Source organism: Arvicola amphibius, chromosome 11 (genome assembly GCF_903992535.2).
Source record: "Arvicola amphibius chromosome 11, mArvAmp1.2, whole genome shotgun sequence".
In the NCBI taxonomy this organism is placed as follows: domain Eukaryota; kingdom Metazoa; phylum Chordata; class Mammalia; order Rodentia; family Cricetidae; genus Arvicola; species Arvicola amphibius.
This window is the reverse complement of record NC_052057.2, coordinates 111,309,871-111,329,271: the sequence shown is the minus strand read 5'-3', so window position 1 is coordinate 111,329,271 and position 19,401 is coordinate 111,309,871. Positions and strand designations below refer to the sequence as shown.

General features: G+C 40.4%; 1 protein-coding gene across 1 annotated transcript in view; it reads left to right on the top strand.

The window, feature by feature from the left end:
• Window positions 1-14,541, top strand: part of Oprk1 (opioid receptor kappa 1) — a 30,018-nt gene extending 15,477 nt beyond the window's left edge. Inside the window, exon 3 of the mRNA XM_038347711.1 lies at window positions 14,009-14,541. Within this exon, the coding sequence (XP_038203639.1) occupies window positions 14,009-14,541 (533 nt within the window). The remainder of the gene's footprint in view (window positions 1-14,008) is intronic.
• The last annotated feature ends 4,860 nt before the right edge of the window (window positions 14,542-19,401 follow it).

Here is a 19,401-nt window from a genome sequence, read left to right as displayed (position 1 = left end):
AGGCACTCAGATCAGGGGATTACAAGAAATTCAGGATCTGGGGTTTCACTGCTCCCAACAAAGTTGTTGTCACAGTAACATTAATTAACACACTCATCATCATGCAATTACCACACTTAATGTGTTGAGGCCAGGGCTATAATGTAAGGGCACTTGGGTCCTACTTTCCCCCCACATTTCAAGCAAACAGTACAGTGTTGACATTCACACTCTCCATGCTGAGTTCTGGAATTGATTAATCTTTTAAAATATGCCAAATAATTTTATATGCATGGGCATTTCATCTGCATCGTTATGTGTGTATGCTGTGCATACCTCCAGCTGTGCTTCCAGCTGTGCTTCCAGATGTGCCTCCAGCTGTGTTCCAGCTGCGTTTCCAGCTGTACTCCAGCTGTGTTCCAGCTGCGTTTCCAGCTGTGTTCCAGCTGCGTTTCCAGATGTGTTCCAGCTGTGCCTCCAGCTGTGTTCCAGCTGTGCTTCCAGATGTGCCTCCAGATGTGCCTCCAGCTGTGTTCCAGCTGCGTTTCCAGCTGCGTTTCCAGATGCGTTTCCAGCTGTGTTCCAGCTGCGTTTCCAGCTGTACTCCAGCTGCGTTTCCAGATGTGACTGATACTCTGAATGATAGTCTCTATCCTGACTCTTTGGATATGACCCTAAGAGGCACATGCGACAAACACAAATACCTGGAACTCTGTGTGATGGCATGGAGCTGAAAAACTTCCTCGCAATGAAACGAAAAGATAGCCCACAGAATGAGAAAGAAAACTAGAAGTAACAACATCTATGACCCATTAAAAGAAACCAGAAAATACAGACTTAGTTTAAAATGTTCAAAATAGTCTAGAGATGAATCAGGAGAAATATTAAATGAATTTTCAAAGTGGCTAAAATAATGAGAATGGATACAATACATTGTATTTCTAGGAATAGAATCTAATAAAAGTTTTTTTTAAAAAATAGAGAAATGGAAAGATATACTTTATAGATTAGAAATGTAGCAGTCTCCCCAAATATATCTATAGATTCAGCTAACCTCAATACACCAAGTAGGTGTTTCGTGCCTTTTATGATAAAGGTTTAGCTAAAATTAAACTATAAACATAAATGTTATTCAGCCATTGCAAGTATAATTTTAAAAGTGATGTCAGACTATCGTGCTGGCAAACCTTAATTGTTGACGCGCCCTAGAGTTAGTTATTTGAGAGGAGCGCATCACCCGAGGGACTGCCCAGACCAGATGATCTACAGCTGTGTCTGCTCAGGACCGTTCTCATCGTTAACTGATGCAGGAGGGCCCAGCCCACTGTGGCTGGTACCATCACTAGGCGAGTGGTACTGAGCTGCACAGCAAGCTAGCTGGATATAAGGTGGCTTTAGAGCCAGCTAGCAAGCCGCTTTCCCCTGCTTCCTGCCATTCTTATCTTACTGGGAAGTGAGTTTCTTGGTCAGAAATAATGCCCTGTGGAACAGCAAGCCTTCAAGATTCTGCCTTGGGTTCCCGTCTTGACTTCCCACAATGAAGGGTTGTGGTCTGGAGCTGTAAGCTGAAATAAACCCTTTTCTCCCCTGAGTAGTTTTCCATCAGGGTGTCTGTTACAACGGCAGAAATGAAAGCAGGGCAGTGCAGTGGTCATGTAAAGTAGATAAAGGAGCATGCTTGATGCAAATGCAGGAAGATGTGTAAAAGTCCATGACAGCAATGGTCTAACGGTGGGGTTGTGTTTCTATTACATGGGCTTTTATATCAAATTTCCTGTTTTTTTTTTTGTTTTTTTTTTGACAGCATTTGCTTTATTTGCCATCTCTAGTGATATTCAGATATATGAAGTCATAAATAACAAGTAACTTTGAATTTAATTTATTGTTTTAATTAGAAGTATTGATAATGTGATGTTGATTTATATATAACATATTATATATAATTATATAATTTTTAATAAGGGTCTCATGATGTACTCTTGGCTGACCCAGAAACTTTGTGTATAGACTTGCTAGTCTTGACCTCACAGAAATCTGCCTGCTTCTGCCTCCCAGGTGCTGGGTTTACAAGTGTGTCCCACCATGCACAACTGTTGCTATTTTATATAAAAGTTTTACTCAGTGTCTTTTATCTCTTTTTTTCTCTTTTCTTTTATTAAAAATTTCCATCTCCTCCCCTCCTCCTTCCCCTTCCCTCCCCTCCCCTCCACCCATACCCCCACTCCCTCCCTCTCCAGGCCAAAGAGCCATCAGTGTTCCCTACACTATGTTAAGTCCAAGGTCCTTCCAACTCCCCCCAGGTCCAGGAAGGTGAGCAACCAAACTGACAAGACTCACACAGAGCCCGTCCTTGTCATAGAGACCAAGCCCATCGCCATTGTCCTTGGCTTCTCGGTCAGCTTCCACCATCAGCCACTTTCAGAAAGTCCGGTTTGGTCAGATGTTCCATCAGTCCCATTCCAACTGGACTTGGTGATCTCTGGTTAGTTCTGTCCCACCGTCTCAGTGGGTGAATGCACCCCTCACGGTTCTGATTTTCTTTCTCATGTTCTCTCTCCTTCTGCTCCTCATCAGGACCTTGGGAGCTCAGTCCGGTGCTCCAATGTGGGGCTCTGTCTCTGTCTCAATCCATCGCCAGGTGAAGGTTAATATCCAGGAGGATAACTGTATGTTTTTTTCTTTGGGTTCATCTTCTTATTGTCTTCTCAAGGATCACGAATTATAGGCTCGATGTCCTTTAATTATGGCTAGAAACCGATTATGAGTGAGTACATCCCATGTTCATCTTTTTGGGTCTGGGTTACCTAACTTAGAATAGTGTTTTCTATTTCCATCCATTTGCCTGCAAAATTCAAGATGTTATTGTTTTTTTTTTTTATCACTGAGTAGTATTCTAATATGTATATATTCCCCAGTTTCTTCATCCATTCTTCCACTGAAGGGCATCTAGGTTGTTTCCAGGTTCTGGCTATTACAAATAATGCTGCTATGAACATAGTTGAACAGATGCTTTTGTAATATGATTGGGCATCTCTTGGGTAAATTCCCAAGAGTGGAATTGCTAGGTCCTGGGGTAGGTTGATCCCAAATTTCCTGAGAAACCACCACACTGCTTTCCAAAGTGGTTGCACAAGTGTGCATTCCTACCAGCAATGGATGAGTGTACCCCTTGCCCCACAACCTCTCCAGCAAAGGCTATTATTGGTGTTTTTGATTTCAGCCAATCTGACAGGTGTAAGATGGTATCTCAAAGTTGTTTTGATTTGCATTTCCCTGATAGCTAAGGAGGTTGAGCATGACCTTAAGTGTCTTTTGGCCATTTGAACTTCTTCTGTTGAGAATTCTCTGTTCAGTTCAGAGCCCCATTTTTTAAATGGGTTAATTAGCATTTTAAAGTCTAGTCTCTTGAGTTCCTTATATATTTTAGAGATCAGACCTTTGTCAGTTGCAGGGTTGGTGAAGATCTTTTCCCAGTCAGTAGGCTGCCTTTGTGTCTTAGTGACAATGTCCTTTGCTTTACAGAAGCTGCTCAGCTTCAGGAGGTCCCATTTATTCAATGTTGCCCTTAATGTCTGTGCTGCTGGGGTTATACGTAGGAAACAGTCTCCTGTACCCATATGTTGTAGAGTACTTCCCACTTTCTCCGCTATCAGGCTCAGTGTGTTCAAATTAATATTGAGGTCTTTAATCCATTTGGACTTGAGTTTTGTGCATGGTGATAGATATGGATCTACTTTCATTCTTCTACAGGCTGACATCCAGTTACGCCAGCAACATTTGTTTAAGATGCCCTCTTTCTTCCATTGTGCACTTTTGGCTCCTTTATCAAAAATCAGGTGTTCATAGGTTTGTGGGTTAAGATCCGGGTCTTCTATTCGATTCCATTTGTCGACTTCTCTGTTTTTATGCCAATACCAAGCTGTTTTCAATACTGTAGCTCTGTAATAGAGTTTGAAGTCAGGAATGGTAATGCCTCCAGAAGTTCCTTTATTGTATAAGATTGTTTTGGCTATCCTCGGTTTCTTGATTTTCCATATAAAGTTGATTATTGTCCTTTCAAGATCTGTGAAGAATTTTGTTGGGACCTTGATGGGGATTGCATTGAATCTATAGATTGCTTTTGGTAGAATTGCCATTTTTACTATGTTGATCCTCCCAATCCACGAGCAAGGGAGATATTTCCATTTTCTGGTATCTTCTTCAATTTCTTTCTTCAAAGACTTAAAATTCTTGTCAAATAAGTCCTTCACTTCTTTGGTTAGAGTTACCCCAAGATACTCTATGCTATTTGTGGCTATTGTGAAAGGTGATACTTCTCTGATTTCCCTCTCTGCTTCCTTATCCTTTGTGTATAGGAGGGCAACTGATTTTTTGGAGTTGATCTTGTATCCTGCCATGTTACTGAAGGAGTTTATCAGCTGTAAGAGTTCTTTGGTGGAGTTTTGGGGGTCGCTTATGTACACTATCATATCATCTGCAAATAATGAAAGTTTAACTTCTTCCTTTCCAATTCGAATCCCCTTGATCCCCTTATGTTGTCTTATTGCTATTGCTAGGACTTCAAGTACTATATTGAAGAGATAAAGAGAAAGTGGACAGCCTTGTTGTGTTCCTGAATTTAGTGGGATGGCCTTGAGTTTCTCTCCATTTAGTTTGATGTTAGCTGTTGGCTTGCTGTAAATAGCCTTTATTATATTTAGGAATGACCCTTGTATCCCTATTCTCTCCAAGACCTTTATCATAAAGGGGTGTTGAATTTTGTCAAATGCTTTTTCAGCATCTAATGTGATGATCATATGGTTTTTTTTCCCCTTCAGTTTATTTATATGATGGATTACATTGATAGATTTTCGTATGTTGAACCAACCCTGCATCTCTGGGATGAAGCCTACTTGATAGTAGTGGATAATTTTTCTAGTGTGTTCTTGGATTCTGTTTGCCAGTATTTTATTGAGAATTTTTGCGTCAATGTTCATGAGTGAGATTGGCCTGTAATTCTCTTTCTTGGTTGAGTCTTTGTGTGGTTTAGGTATCAGGGTAACTGTAGCTTCATAAAAGGAATTTGGCAATGACTCTTCTGTTTCTATATTATGAAATACCTTAAGGAGTATAGGTATTAGGTCTTCTTGGAAGTTCTGGTAGAATTCTGCATTGAAACCATCTGGTCCTGGGCTCTTTTTGGTAGGGAGGTTTTTGATCACAGTTTCTAATTCTTTGTGACTAACAGGACTATTTAGAATGTTCACCTGGTCCTGGTTTAACTTTGGTATATGGCACTTATCTAAAAATTGTCCATTTCTTTTACATTTTCCAATTTTGTGGCATACAGGCTTTTGTAGTAAGATCTAATGATTCTCTGAATTTCCTCTGTGTCTGTGGTTATGTCCCCGTTTTCATTTCTGATCTTATTAATTTGCATGTTCTCTGTCTGCCATTTGATTAGTTTGGCTAGGGGTTTGTCAATCTTGTTGATATTCTCCAAGAACCAGCTTTTTGTTTCATTGATTCTTTGGATTGTTTTCTGTGTTTCTATTTTGTTGATTTCTGCCCTCAGTTTGATTATTTCCTGTCTCCTACTCCTCCTAGGTGAATCTGCTTCTTTTTTCTAGAGCTTTCAGGTGTGCTGTTAAGTCTCCAATGAGTGCTTTCTCCGATTTCTTTAAGTGGGCACTTAGTGCTATGAACTTTCCTCTTAGCACTGCCTTCATTGTGTCCCATAGGTTTGAGTATGTTGTGTCTTTGTTTTCATTAAATTCAAGAAAGACTTTAATTTCTTTCTTATTTCTTCCTTGACCCAGGTGTGGTTCAGTAGTTGACTGTTCAGTTTCCATGAGTTTGTGGGCTTTCTGGGGGTAGCATTGTTGTTAAATTCTAATTTTAATCCATGGTGATCTGACAGGACACAGGTGGTTACTAATATTTTTTTGTAACTGTGGAAGTTTGCTTTGTTACCGAGTATGTGGTCAATTTTTAAAAAGGTTCCATGAGCCACAGAGAAGAAGGTATATTCTTTCCTATTTGGGTGGAATGTTCTATAGATGTCTGTTAAGTCCATTTGGTTCATTACCTCCATCAAGTCTTTTAATTCTCTGTTAGGTTTCTGTCTGATTGACCTGTCCATTGGTGAGAGAGGAGTGTTGAAGTCTCCTAGTATTAATGTGTGTGGTTTGATGGCTGCCTTGAGTTCTAGTAATGTTTCTTTTACATAAGTAGGTGCTTTTATATTAGGGGCATAGATATTCAGAATTGAGACTTCATTCTGAAGGATTTTTCCTGTTATGAGTATAAAATGACCCTTTCCATCTCTTCTGATTGATTTTAGTTTGAAGTCAACTTTGTTAGAAATTAATATGGCCACACCCGCTTGTTTCTTAGGGCCATTTGCTTGATAAACCTTTTCCCAACCCTTTACTCTGAGTAGGTGTCTGTCTTTGTGGTTGAGGTGTGTTTCTTGTAAACAGCAGAATGTTGGATCCTGTCTTCGTATCCAATCTCTTAGCCTGTGCCTTTTTATAGGTGAATTGAGTCCATTGATATTAAGTAATATTAATGACCAGTGGTTGTTGACTCCGGACATTTTTTTTGTAGTAGAGTTGTGTGTTTCCCTTCTTCTAGTTGTGCTGGTGAAGGGTCGCTAGATGTCTGAGTTATTGTGGGCATTGTTGTACTCCTTGGTTTGTGATTTTCCTTCTATTACTTTCTGCAAGGCTGGATTTGTGGCTATGTATTGTTTAAATCTGTATTTGTCCTGGAATATCTTGTTTTCTCCATTGATGGTGAATGCAAGCTTTGCTGGGTATAGTAGTCTGGGCTTGCATCCATGTTCCCTTAGTGTCTGTAGCACATCTCTCCAAGACCTTCTGGCTTTCATGGTTTCCAGTGAGAAGTCAGGTGTAATTCTGATAGGTTTCCGTTTATATGTTACTTGACCTTTTTTCTTTGCAGCTCTTAATATCAGTTCTTTTTAATATTTATTTATTTATTATGTATACAATATTCTGTCTGTGTGTGTATGTCTGCAGGCCAGAAGAGGGCACCAGACCTCATTACAGATGGTTGTGAGCCACCATGTGGTTGCCGGGAATTGAACTCAGGACCTTCGGAAGAGCAGGCAATGCTCTTAACCACTGAGCCATCTCTCCAGCCCCTTAATATCAGTTCTTTATTCTGTATGTTTTGTGTTTTGATTATTATATGGCACGGGGATGCTTTCTTTTGATCCAGTCTATTTGGTGTTCTGTGGGCTTCTTGTACCTTCATAGGAATATCCTTCTTTAGGTTGGGGAAATTTTCTTCTATAATTTTGTTGAATATATTTTCTGGGCCTTTGAGTTGTAATTCTTCTCCTTTTTCTACACCAATTATTCTTAGGTTTGGTCTTTTCATGGTGTTCCAGATTTCCTGGATGTTTTGTGTTAAGAATTTGTTGGATTTGTTTTGTTCTTTAATCTGTGAGTTTATTTCCTCTATAGTATCTTCAGAGTCTGAGATTCTTTCTTCCCTCTCTTGTATTCTGTTGGTAATACTTGTCTCTGTAGTTTTTGTTCATTTACTCAGAATTTCCATTTCCAGTCTTCCCTCAGATTGTGTTTTCTTCATTACCTCCATTTCATTTTTCAGGTCTTGTACTGTTTCCCTTACCTGTTTGATTGCTTTTTCTTGTTTTTCTTGTTTTTCTTGGGTATCTTTGAGAGATTTATTTATTTTGTCTACCTTTTTGTTTTCATTTCCATTTCTTTATGGCAGTATTTTACCTCCTGTTTAAGGTCCTCTATTATTTTCATAAAGTACTGTTTAAGGTTGATTTCTTCTATTTCCTCTGGAGTAGGGTGTACAATTCTTGTTGTTTCGGGATGCCTGGATTCTGGGATGTCATGTTGCCTTTTGGGTTATTGGAGGAGTTCTTGCATTGGTGCCTGCCCATCTTTTTCTTCAAACGGAGCTAGGAGAGACTTGATGTCTTCGTCCAATCTTTGCTGTGACTGAATCTGGGTGGCTCTCCTCAGTGCCGGAGCAGGAGCTATTCCTTGCAGCACAATCTGAAGGAGCCAGCACTCCCTTGCCGGAATCCTCAGAACTGCCTGGAGGGCAGCCTCTCTCACCTCTGGGTGGGTGGCCTTGGTACAGGAGCAGGACACTTGAATACACTAGGGAAGGCTTGGGAGAGGCAGGGACTGGGGGAGGGAGGGATGTGCTCTCTTCCAGGGCAGGTCGCCCCAGGATAGCACACACTCACCCGTCTAGATGGAACTCCACAGTGCTGTATCAGGGATTCCTGATAGCCAAGGGACACAGCAGGGACAAAAGGGTAAGGGTGGGGGCAGGGTGGGGTGGAGTATCACACAGCGAACCTTGCAGCACAATCTGAAGGAGGCGGAACTCCCTTGCCAGAATCCTCAGACCTTCCTGGAGGGCAGCCGGATACGGGCCGAGCAGGGAGGTTTTGTGACCCCTAAGGAGTGGAGCGGTGCTTTAGGGACGCTGGGATGGGGTAGGAAGAGAAGGGCAGAAGGCGCGGGGAGAAATCCCTGCAGAATGACCAGAAAGATTCGGGGGTCGAGGAATGTCTGCAGAAACACACTCACCCTCTGCTGGGTCTTCTGTTTCAGGCTATTGGCTCCTGGCTGGGCAGGTATCTCAGACAAAGGCCCAGCTTGCCAGGGGCAAGCTGAGTGAGATTAAGGGACTATATTACTTCTAACATGTGTCAGAGAATGATACTCTAGGAGAGATGAGTTTCAGTTAGGTTTTTGAAAGAAAAAATGTAGAGAGATGTGTTTGTTTCCAGATAGATGTTGCTAGAGATGAATGCATAGATGTAGAAGAAAAGAGGCACCAAAGTCAGTGAAGAGTAATCTGTGCAGCAAAGGAGAGCACAGTAAAGTGGTTTGTAGGATAACTGTTTTTTCCTTTTACCTTTTTCTAATTGGGGTTTTGTTTTTATTATGAAAGGTGGTTTTTGTGAACTGCAGGCATTTTGGAGTGCTACCCCACACTGCCTGTTAGAACTGTTTGATGAGTAGGAGGAGTGATTGAGGCCATCTTTCCAACTGGAAATGACTGGCTGGTACTTCAGCATGTCAGCATCATCAGCTACCAGCCTGGTCCTCAGAGGTTGCTGTGACTTGTTGATATGTTTGCCAACATCTTCTGATGCCTATACAATAGTGAGGGCTCTTGTATATAGCAATGTTTTCACTTTATGGGTAATAAATATTGAATCTTATGTTTTACGTATGTGTGAATTATTTATTTTAGTAAATTGTAATCTGCTTGTCACCAGTACTATAGTAGGCAACCCTAGACAAAGAATTGTAGGTAGGTAAGGGATACTAGAAGCAGGAGAAATAGCCCTCCCTAGGGAATAATCCTCAGTTACTTATACAATACCAAATGATCATCCCTGAAAACATATAGACAAGTAGCGCTATACACAATGAGCAAGTTATACATATGTATATGTGAATATGTATGCAACAGTTAAAGAAATAGGGATTATGAATTTGAGAGAGTGGGGGGTATACACAGGAAGGTTTAGAGAGAGGAAAAGGAAATAATAAGCTTAATTTCAAGAACTAAAACAAGAAACAAAACAAGCACACAGCAAAATGACTAAAAAATAAATCTTTAATTTGGCTGTTGGATCTAATTCTAATTATAGAAGTTGTAGGTGTTGGACTGCATGCCAATGAGAGCTATGACCATACTGTACTAATCTGCAATGGGAAAGGAATCCTGAAGCTACAATTCTCGCCTGACCTTCAGTAGGATCAAGCTCTTTAAATTCTGTCTGTGAGAACAATCATGTGATGTTTGAGAAAACACTACTTTTTAACTGAAGCAACCCATAAAGATAATTCAGTCAGAACATGTCTTCTTTTCCAGAGCAGATGTTTGAAACAAATCATGGGTTAGGGCCATCTGTGGGCCCTCCTCTTTGATGGCGCATGTTCAGTGTCCAGGGCATATTTGGAGGCCACTCCTACCCCACAATTGGTGTTTATTTCAAATGTATTTTTTTTCTCATTTTTTTATTCAAGATTTCCATCTCCTCCCCTTCTCCTCCCCCTTCCCTCCACTCCCTTCCACCCATACCCCCACTCCACCCCTCTCCAAAGACAAAGAGCCATCAGGGTTCCCTTCACTATGTTTAGTCCAAGGTCCTCCCAGCTCCCCCTAAGTCCAGGAAGGTGAGCAACCAAACTGACAAGGCTCACAGTGAGCCCGTCCATGCTGTAGAGTTCATGTTCATTGCCATTGTCCTTGGTTTCTCAGTCCTCCTCCACCGTCAGCCACATTCAGAGAGTCCGGTTTGGTCCCCTGTTCCATCAGTCCCATTCCGACTGGACTTGGTGGTCTCCCGTTAGATCTGTCCCACCGTCTCAATGGGTAAAAGCACTCCTCGCGGTCCTGGCTTCCTCATGAATATCTTGCATATCACCATAGAACCTTCACCTGGCATTGGATGGAGAAAATGACAGAGCCCCACATAGGAGCACCAGACTGAGCTCTCAAGGTCCTGATGAGGAGCAAAAGGAGGGAGATCATAAGCAAGGAAGCCAGGACCGCGAGGAGTGCTTTTACTCAAATGTATTTTTAAAAGTAGCTACCATTGATCATTTTCCACATCAATAATACCTATTGATCAAATATTTACTAAGATGCAACCATCTATGGGATAGTTTAAGTGAAAGGAGCCTTCATAACTAAATTATATAACCAAGTTTCATCGGTTCCGTGTCATGCTTCCACGTTTGATGAATAACTCTTTCATATTAGATTCACAATGGTTTTTTATGTACATGGCATGTGTTTAACCATTATTTTAAAGATTCATTCTCTTTTTGTAGTATTGCTGTAGGCATGACCCTTATACTAAAGAATAAGTTAGACTTAATCCTTATTCTAGGAGTGTTTACATCCTGGAGAGAATAGTGAGAAAAAAATAATGACCTCATAATTTCCTAAAAGAAAATGATCTGTCTATGTATTAAGTAACATGAATAAAACACAAATAAGTACCATACATTGTCAGGAAGACAACCAAAGAAAGGAATCTCTGTGTAAATATTTTTGAAATGACTTTTCAACTGAAACTTCTGTGAGAAAGAGATCTACAAAGATTAAACAACTTTCCCATTCCCAAAACATCTTACCTGCAAGAAAATGTTTATGGTGGTTAGTTCAGTATCTGTTATCCCCTTGAACCCAGGATAGTTTGTTCTGTGGGTTTTCTTGTAGTGTTCTTGACCCCTCTGGCCTCCTTTTCTGCAGAATTTCCCAAACTCTAATGTTTGGCTGAGTCTGGTCTGCATCTGTTTCCATCAGTTGCCAGATAAAGCCTGTTTGATGACAACTGGCCTAGGCTATAAATCTACAAGTGTAGCAGAATATTCTTAGGCATCATTACATTGACTTTTTTTTCCAGTTGGGTTTGGTTCTATCCTAGGTCTTTGTGCATCCCGCCTCTGGGTCCTGGCCTTCCAGGCAATTTCAGGGGTGGGCTCCTTCTAGTTGCTTGGGTCTCAGGCTGGACCAGTCATTGATTAGCCACTCACAAAATTTCTGTACTTTCTCCCCTCCCCTCAGCACATCTTGTAGGCAGGGCAAATTGTAGATTGAAGATGATATGGCTGGTGCCTGCATGGGGCTCACCTAGGCCCTCAGCAATTAGCTGCTGTGATATAACTAGGTCTTCTTGTGGAACTGTTAACAGAGGGAGCAGGCACTGTCTCTGAATTTTTTGCTGGCTTTTGGGAACCTATTCCTCATACTGATATGTGATGTCCTTCTGTATATATGTTGCTTTTATTGGTTAATGAATAAAGCTGTTTCAGCCAACAGCTTAGGCATATTCCTGGCTGACTCTTACAGTAGGAGACCGCTCATTTGTTTCCTGGCTGCCCAGACCTAAATAACCACACAAAACTATATTAATTACAATACTGTTTGGCCAATAGTTTAGGTGTATTCCTAGCTAGCTCTTACATCTTAAACTAACCGTTTTTTTTTTTTTTTGTTTTTTTTTTTTTTTTTTTTTTTTTTTTCAAACTGTGTATCACCATGAGGCTGTGGCCTACTGGTAAGGTTCTTTTTTTGTTGTTGTTTTTTTCGAGACAGGATTTCCCTGTAGTTTCTAGAGCCTGTCCTGGAGCTAGCTCTTGTAGACCAGGCTGGCCCCTAACTCAGAGGTCCGCCTGCCTCTGCCTCCTGAGTGCTGGGATTAGAGGCGTGCGCCACCACTGCCCGGCACTGGTAAGGTTCTTAAGGTTCTGGTCTGTCCTCCTTAGCTAAGCAGCTACCTGGCGGCTCTCTGACTCCCCCTACTTTCTCTCTATATTTCTGATCAGATTTCTAGCCTGGCTTTGCTCTGTTAAGCCATTGACGGAAAAAGCTTTATTCATTAACCAATAAGAGCAACTCATATGCAGAAGGACATCTGACATCATCGTACTGGGTTGGTGTGCCCAGCTTTAATACTAGGGGGGTACCTAGGCTTACTGCAACTTGATATACCATGTTTTAAAGTTAATACCTATACAAGGCCTGCCCTTCTTTTCAATAGAAACAGAAGAGAAGTTGTTGGGTGAGTGGAAAAGAAAGGGGGAAGTGAGGGGGAGGGACTGGGCTGAGAGGAAAGAGGAAACTGCTATTGGGATGAAATAAAAATAAAAAAAAAATAAAACCCAGGATCACTTTTAAAAAAAGAAAAGCATGAGTGATTAATCAGCAGTTAAGAGCACTTATTGCTTTTATAGGGGACCCACATTCAGTTCTACAACATCTGTATGGTGCCCCCAAAATAATTGTAACTGCAGTTCCAGGGGTCTCAACTCCTTGTCACCACCATGGGCACCAGGCACACACATGGTGCGCATACATACATGCAACCAAACACTCATACACACAAAATAAAATCAATATATTCAAAAATTTAAAAATGATAAAGTTTACCAGATTTAATAGATAACTATAGAACATTTATATTAAACTCAGAGTTTCATGACATACCACCTACCAAAGATTTTTAATATTTTGTTTTCTAAGACAATGGTGATGATTTTTGAGGAATACTTCACATAAACATGTAGGCATATTGAAGAGTTCCATAATTGTCTGGAATGGAGTATAACAAAGGTTTATTTTATTTGGGAATAAACTCACAGTAAGGGTAGCAATCTGCAGTCCCCTGTGTGTGCTGGAAACTAGGAACTGAGCCCTTCATAAAAGAGGGCAGCACACACTTTTTGTCTATAGTTATAGTACCTCAGACCATGCCCAAAATGGGCTGGTGTCTGAAAGACTTTTGACAGAAGGAGTTCCCATAACAGAAACACTAAACCAAGAATGATGTAGATGATTATTCCTTTCTCATGCATGGTCTTCATTTACCTTTGCAATTTTTGTTCACATTTCAATGAAGGTGTTAATCATGGTGAGCAGGTGGTACTAGTAACTCACAGCAGCTGAGTCACATTGAGATGTATTTCATTATCAGCTTTTACGGACCCACCTAAATAGTTAATATTTTTTAAGACAAGCTGGTATTTGTTAAATTCAATAGGGAGATTCAAAATGTTTAGTTATTTCCTAGAAATAGATTCTAACTTTTTGTTGTCGTTGTTGTTGTTAACTCTTTTGTCTGAGTCGTGGGTGTGAGGAAATTGTTAATATGGAAAAATACAACATTCGTGCTACCTTAAAAGTGAGCAGTTTGGCTCCTCTGAAAGCCCCCAACACCAGGCCAGCCGTCCGAGGTGGACAAATCACACTGCTAGCCAGATTTGCTTGTTTAATCTATGTAGGATTTTGTGTTTGACAACAAATAGCTCTGTCAAATCATTGTTTTGATAAAATTCTCAGTAATGAACCATTAATGTTTGCACTGCTATTCTGCTTCCAGTACTACCTCACTGTACCTGGACTTCTGAAATCAAAGGTATTGGGAATTAACATATAACTCAACAGTCATAGTGCTGACAATAACAGGATTCTCTCTGATTTTGTTGACTTTGGTCACCTCTGGCAGATATGGATGTTATTGAGTGCTCCTTGCAGTTTCCTGATGATAACTATTCCTGGTGGGACCTCTTCATGAAGATCTGTGTTTTCATCTTCGCCTTTGTGATCCCGGTCCTCATCATCATAGTCTGCTACACCCTGATGATCCTGCGCCTGAAGAGCGTCCGCCTCCTCTCTGGCTCCCGAGAGAAGGACCGCAATCTCCGCAGGATCACCAAGCTGGTGCTGGTGGTGGTGGCTGTCTTCATCATCTGTTGGACCCCCATTCACATTTTCATCCTGGTGGAGGCTCTGGGCAGCACCTCCGCCAGCACAGCCGCCCTCTCCAGCTACTACTTCTGCATTGCTTTGGGCTATACCAACAGCAGCCTGAATCCTGTCCTTTATGCCTTCCTTGATGAAAACTTCAAGCGGTGTTTTAGGGACTTCTGCTTCCCCATGAAGGTGAGAATGGAGCGACAGAGCACCAACAGAGTTAGAAACACAGTTCAGGATCCTGCTTCTGTGAGGGATGTGGATGGGATGAATAAACCTGTATGACTAGTTGTGGAGATGTCTTCTTATAGCTCTCTAGGTAGAGAGGAGTTCAATGATCTTGGTTTAACACAGATTACCACTGCAGTCTAAATGGAAAGATGAGGTATTTGATAACATAAACATGTCATGATCTAAAGTCTTAAAGTCCAGGGTGCATTAGTGATCTAGCTGAGCAGGGACAGCAAGTCTGAAGAACAGAGCACAGGAGGTCCTGGCAACAATAATCCTCATGTCCAGGGCAGTGAAGCCAGTCTAATCCCAACCCATTCATAAACAAAGATAAGACTTTTCTGGTTCCTTTGGTTTAGTTCACCTCCAGCTGTGTGACCTTCTTATGCAACATAGTTCCAAAGCTATAGAGAAGAAAATAAAGGAAAAAGCAAAGCAAACCAAACCATTGGATCCAAAGTTTAGTGGACACCAAAACTACCTGTTAGCACTGGCAGAAACAACCAGTTAGAGTGGGAGCATGTCAAAGAACATACCCGGTTCATACCCTGCTGGGTCGACATGTCTCAAGTGTGAAAAGAATGCCTCTTAGGAAGAATTTGGACTCAGACCCATGCCTAGTGGTAGAGAGCATCACGTTGACATTCGTGGACTTGTTTAAATTTGTAAATGCTCTTCTCAGAGTGTTTAATGCCTTGGAAGCTCCAGTTTGCTACTTATGATATCTATTCAGGGAGGTAATCTTAGAAACGATGTCCTGAAGTTAAGCATAAAACTTATATACCAACAAAGTGTGTATAATTTTATCTGTAAATAGTCTTTGTGTAAATAAGGAACAGGCTTCCTGCCCAGCCAGGCAGTCAGGACAGTTCGTAAGGGGGCAGCAGTGATTCCCCTGGAAGCATGGAGAATGGAAGCTGAGCTATTCTGCTGCAATGTAAGTTTCTCTGGGATCCAGTCATGTTGTAATTTTCTCTGGATTCCTCCAGCATTGTCTCCTCTATCACTGCTCTTAAGCTGGCGTTAATCCCCAGATTTTGAATTCGCTCTAAGATTTTAGTTTTGGTCAAATCTACTTGGTGATAACATCTATTTGTGAGCACACATCTATTGCCGGAGTCTCTCCTCAAGTAGAACAAGTTGTTTTGATAATGTGAATCTTCCGATATTATGTTCTGACTTTCCTCAGAAAGAGGATTGCTCCCAAATGTGTGCTGAAGAAGGAAATGAGGCTTGAGGTGGCTGAGCACAGCTTGCATGGCCATGGGTAAGGGTGTACATGTGGAGGTTATTGTCTAAGAAACCTATTTAGGATAATTTTGCTAAATTTTCCAAATAACATATAAATTTTCCCTTCTTTAAAACTTATGGTTCAGAGATAATGAGGATTTTTTTTTTTGTAATTTGACTTGAAAGAAGAAGCAAAGGATAATTTAGAAATAACACCTATTTCTAAGCTTGTACATGGTTAGGGCCAGCACCCCTTGGAGTCTAATGGAGCTTCTAATGTGTGGACCTGAGGACTGTAGGCACGGTTCCATCTCTGAGTTCTAACCGCCAGCTGTTTCACTGCTGCTACTCCCTCTCTTTTTGGAGACCAAGGCTTGCATAAAGGCATGACACATTCTGCAGAGTCACCGCCATTATTTTTATCTGCATTCGGGACTTTTATGCTACTGAATTCAGTGGCAACATTTTTAAGGGAACTGAAGTGCTCTCATGAGGACTTCTTAAATTTCACTAAATGCCTAGATGCCCTAGAATTCTTTTTTAATAACACAAATCTGGAATTTATTAAGAAAATACATTAATGTAGATTTAAGCATGGAAGCTAACAGCAGAAGAAAGACACGTAAGAGGAAGGGAAGGTCGTAGAGTGGGCACACACTTCTTTGAAAACTGTTATTATAATAATGATGACGATGAGAGTGTGTGCACGTGCATTGTGGTATGCATATAGAGGTCAGAGGACAATTTTTCACAATTAGCTCTCTCTCTTCTTTCATAAGGGTTCTAGGAATGGGAACTCAGGCTTACATTGTAAGGTATCATGTGCATTTACTCACTGAGTTATCTTGCCAGTCCAAGGCACATCTTTCTTAAAGAAAGAATCATTGCCCTTTGCATTCTTATAACTGAATATATAAATAAGAATGATTTAACTAGCCGGGCGGTGGTGGCGCATGCCTTTAATCCCAGCACTCGGGAGGCAGAGGCAGGAGGATCTCTGTGAGTTCGAGGCCAGCCTGGTCTACAAGAGCTAGTTCCAGGACAGGCTCTAAAAAAGCTGCAGAGAAACCCTGTCTCAAAAAACCAAAAAAAAAAAAAAAAAAAAAAAAGAATGACTTAACTATTGGGTGACATTAGCCTTGGTTGTTATTTTAATGGGACATGTTTGTGAACAAAGCAGTTCCAGGAACAAATACTGGAACTGAAGTAGGCAATAGAAATTCTTCTACAGCCCAGAAGGAGCGGGGGCTGTTGGAAGATTCTGCCCAGTACAAAATACAATGTAGTTACCACATCACCATGGAGTGGAGTTATAATAGTGGCCTCTTTAAATTAATACTCCATATGCTCTCCTAATATCTGTGATTCCTGCATTTCTTGATCTCATGGAAGGGAGATAAGTAGCTTAGCTGCCCTTGAGGTATATTCTGAGCTTCTCCATGACTCTTGAATTGAAAGTGAAGAGCAGATACCAGCTACTTTGGGGGCACTAGTTTAAAGAATGGTAAAAAGACTCACACAGGAAGGAAAATATCAATTGCACATATGTGCTTTATTGTTGAAGTATAAACATGTCTACATACACATGATTGTATATATGAAAGAGAGCAGGTGCACACATGTGTGTGCACATCTGCATGATGCTATGGAGCAGTGGTCATACTCCCATATTTGATTATTCAAACAGTGTTTTTGTCTAACTATGAGCCTCAAGTGACTCTCCCTCTCTGTGGTTCCCAGAGGGCTCTTCCATCTTACAAAGAAGGTGTTGTTTGATATGTCTGTGACCTTGAAATCAACTCTGCTTGGACTCTATCTTCCCACTCTAGTAGCAACTTTTGAATCAAAACTTGTTTAGAGAGAAATCAAGAATTTTGAAGAAAAGGGTTTAATTTTGTGATTGATGTGTTAGATAGCAGTTAATTTGTATCCAACAATATATAGATATTTCATTTGATATATATGATGTACAAAATGAGGAGTACATTGCTGATTTTAAAGGAAAGAATTTAGAGGAGAACCTATGACAAGATTGTATATTCATTCTGCAAGATTTGGTTTTCAAGCAAGAGTTGTTTTGATGGCATGGTGTCAATATGAAAGTCCTACAAGGTCACAAACTGGATCAGGTCATGACAATTTTCCTCTCTGAAAGAAAGATGTGTTCTTTATCTTATAGATATTATTTATATCTTATACTGTTAGATAGTAATTATACATTGTACATATGATTGTGTGCCTTGCAATAAAACCAAAATTGTACCTGATAAAAATTATAATCCTCTGCTGGTAAGTCGTTTGTTCTTCAGTGACTTCCGTGGAACCTCACAGTCTCAAGATAAGGTCAACTGTTTCTCAGAAATCCATCACTAACTTCCCACCCAGCAAAATGTGGCCGATGGTCAGTGGAGCAGAACAAGGTAAACAATCTGATTTTATCATCACACCCTCAACATCCCAGAATCAATGTAAAGCACTGCCTTTCTAACAAATTTACAATATGAAAACATGCAAAATCCCAAATTAAGCATTCTGGCACAAAAATAATTTAAATCAACTCCAGCCTGCAAATGCATTCGGTATCCTGCCCTTCTGTCAGCACAACACATCACTACTGCAGACTGCTTCCTGGCCAGATATTTGTTCACCTGAGCAGAAAGAAATTTTAAAATCACTGCTAATTTTTGAGGCAGAGTTTTATGTAGCCCAGGCTAGGTTTGAGCTCCCTTTAGAGGTAGGGATGACCTTGAACTTCTGATCATCCTGTCTGTATCCCAGTGCTAGGATTATAAGCCTGTGCCAATATACCCAATTGTCTGTGATGCTGAAGACCGAACATAGGGTTTCTTGCATAGTGTACAAGCACCCAGCCAACTGAGCTTCATGCCCAGCCCTAAAGTCAGTGTTTGGAGAAAAAATCTTGATTGCCGTGTGCTGCAAAGAACTTACTAGTGAGTCACTTTAAGATGGAGCACATTTGTTATTAATGTTTAGCTGTGACAAACAATTCAGTTTTACAAATTTAAAGTGTAAACTTCTGTATCTATTTTGGTAGATTCTTTAGCCTTATTAATAAAACAGGGCCCAATTTTAGAGAAAAAAATCTAAGGAAATGGGGTATGGATAGCTTTTCCTTTGAAACATAATTCTTTTTTCGTGATGATGTACATTCTGTACATGTCTGTGTGTGGGTAATGCGACTGGGTGCTTGTTTTCTAAGGAGAAAATTACTACATCAGGAGAGGGAACAATGGATTATAGACAGTTTGAGCTTTTTTTTTTATATTGACTCTTGCCAATGGTCTCTCCATGTGTAGAGACTGGGCAATAATGTAAATCAAGCCACCAAAGAGTCTGATTGATTTTCTTAGGTAGTGTTCTTGATAGAATATTTATATACATCAGGAACTATGCTAGAGTCTGTACAAACAGAAGTAAAATAGATGATTTTCTGATACATATAATCTATGAATATCTAGCAAGTAAGCAAGAAAATGTAGTAGATTGTAAGAGTGGCATGAACCAGGCACTAAACATATTCTGTACATATAATATACATTTACATATAATATACATATGCACATACATAATATACTATAATATACACATGCATAGACTATGTTCGTTTCTAAAAAAATGCTATAATCTACCTAGATATGCTTTTAAATTTCTGTGTGCATAGCT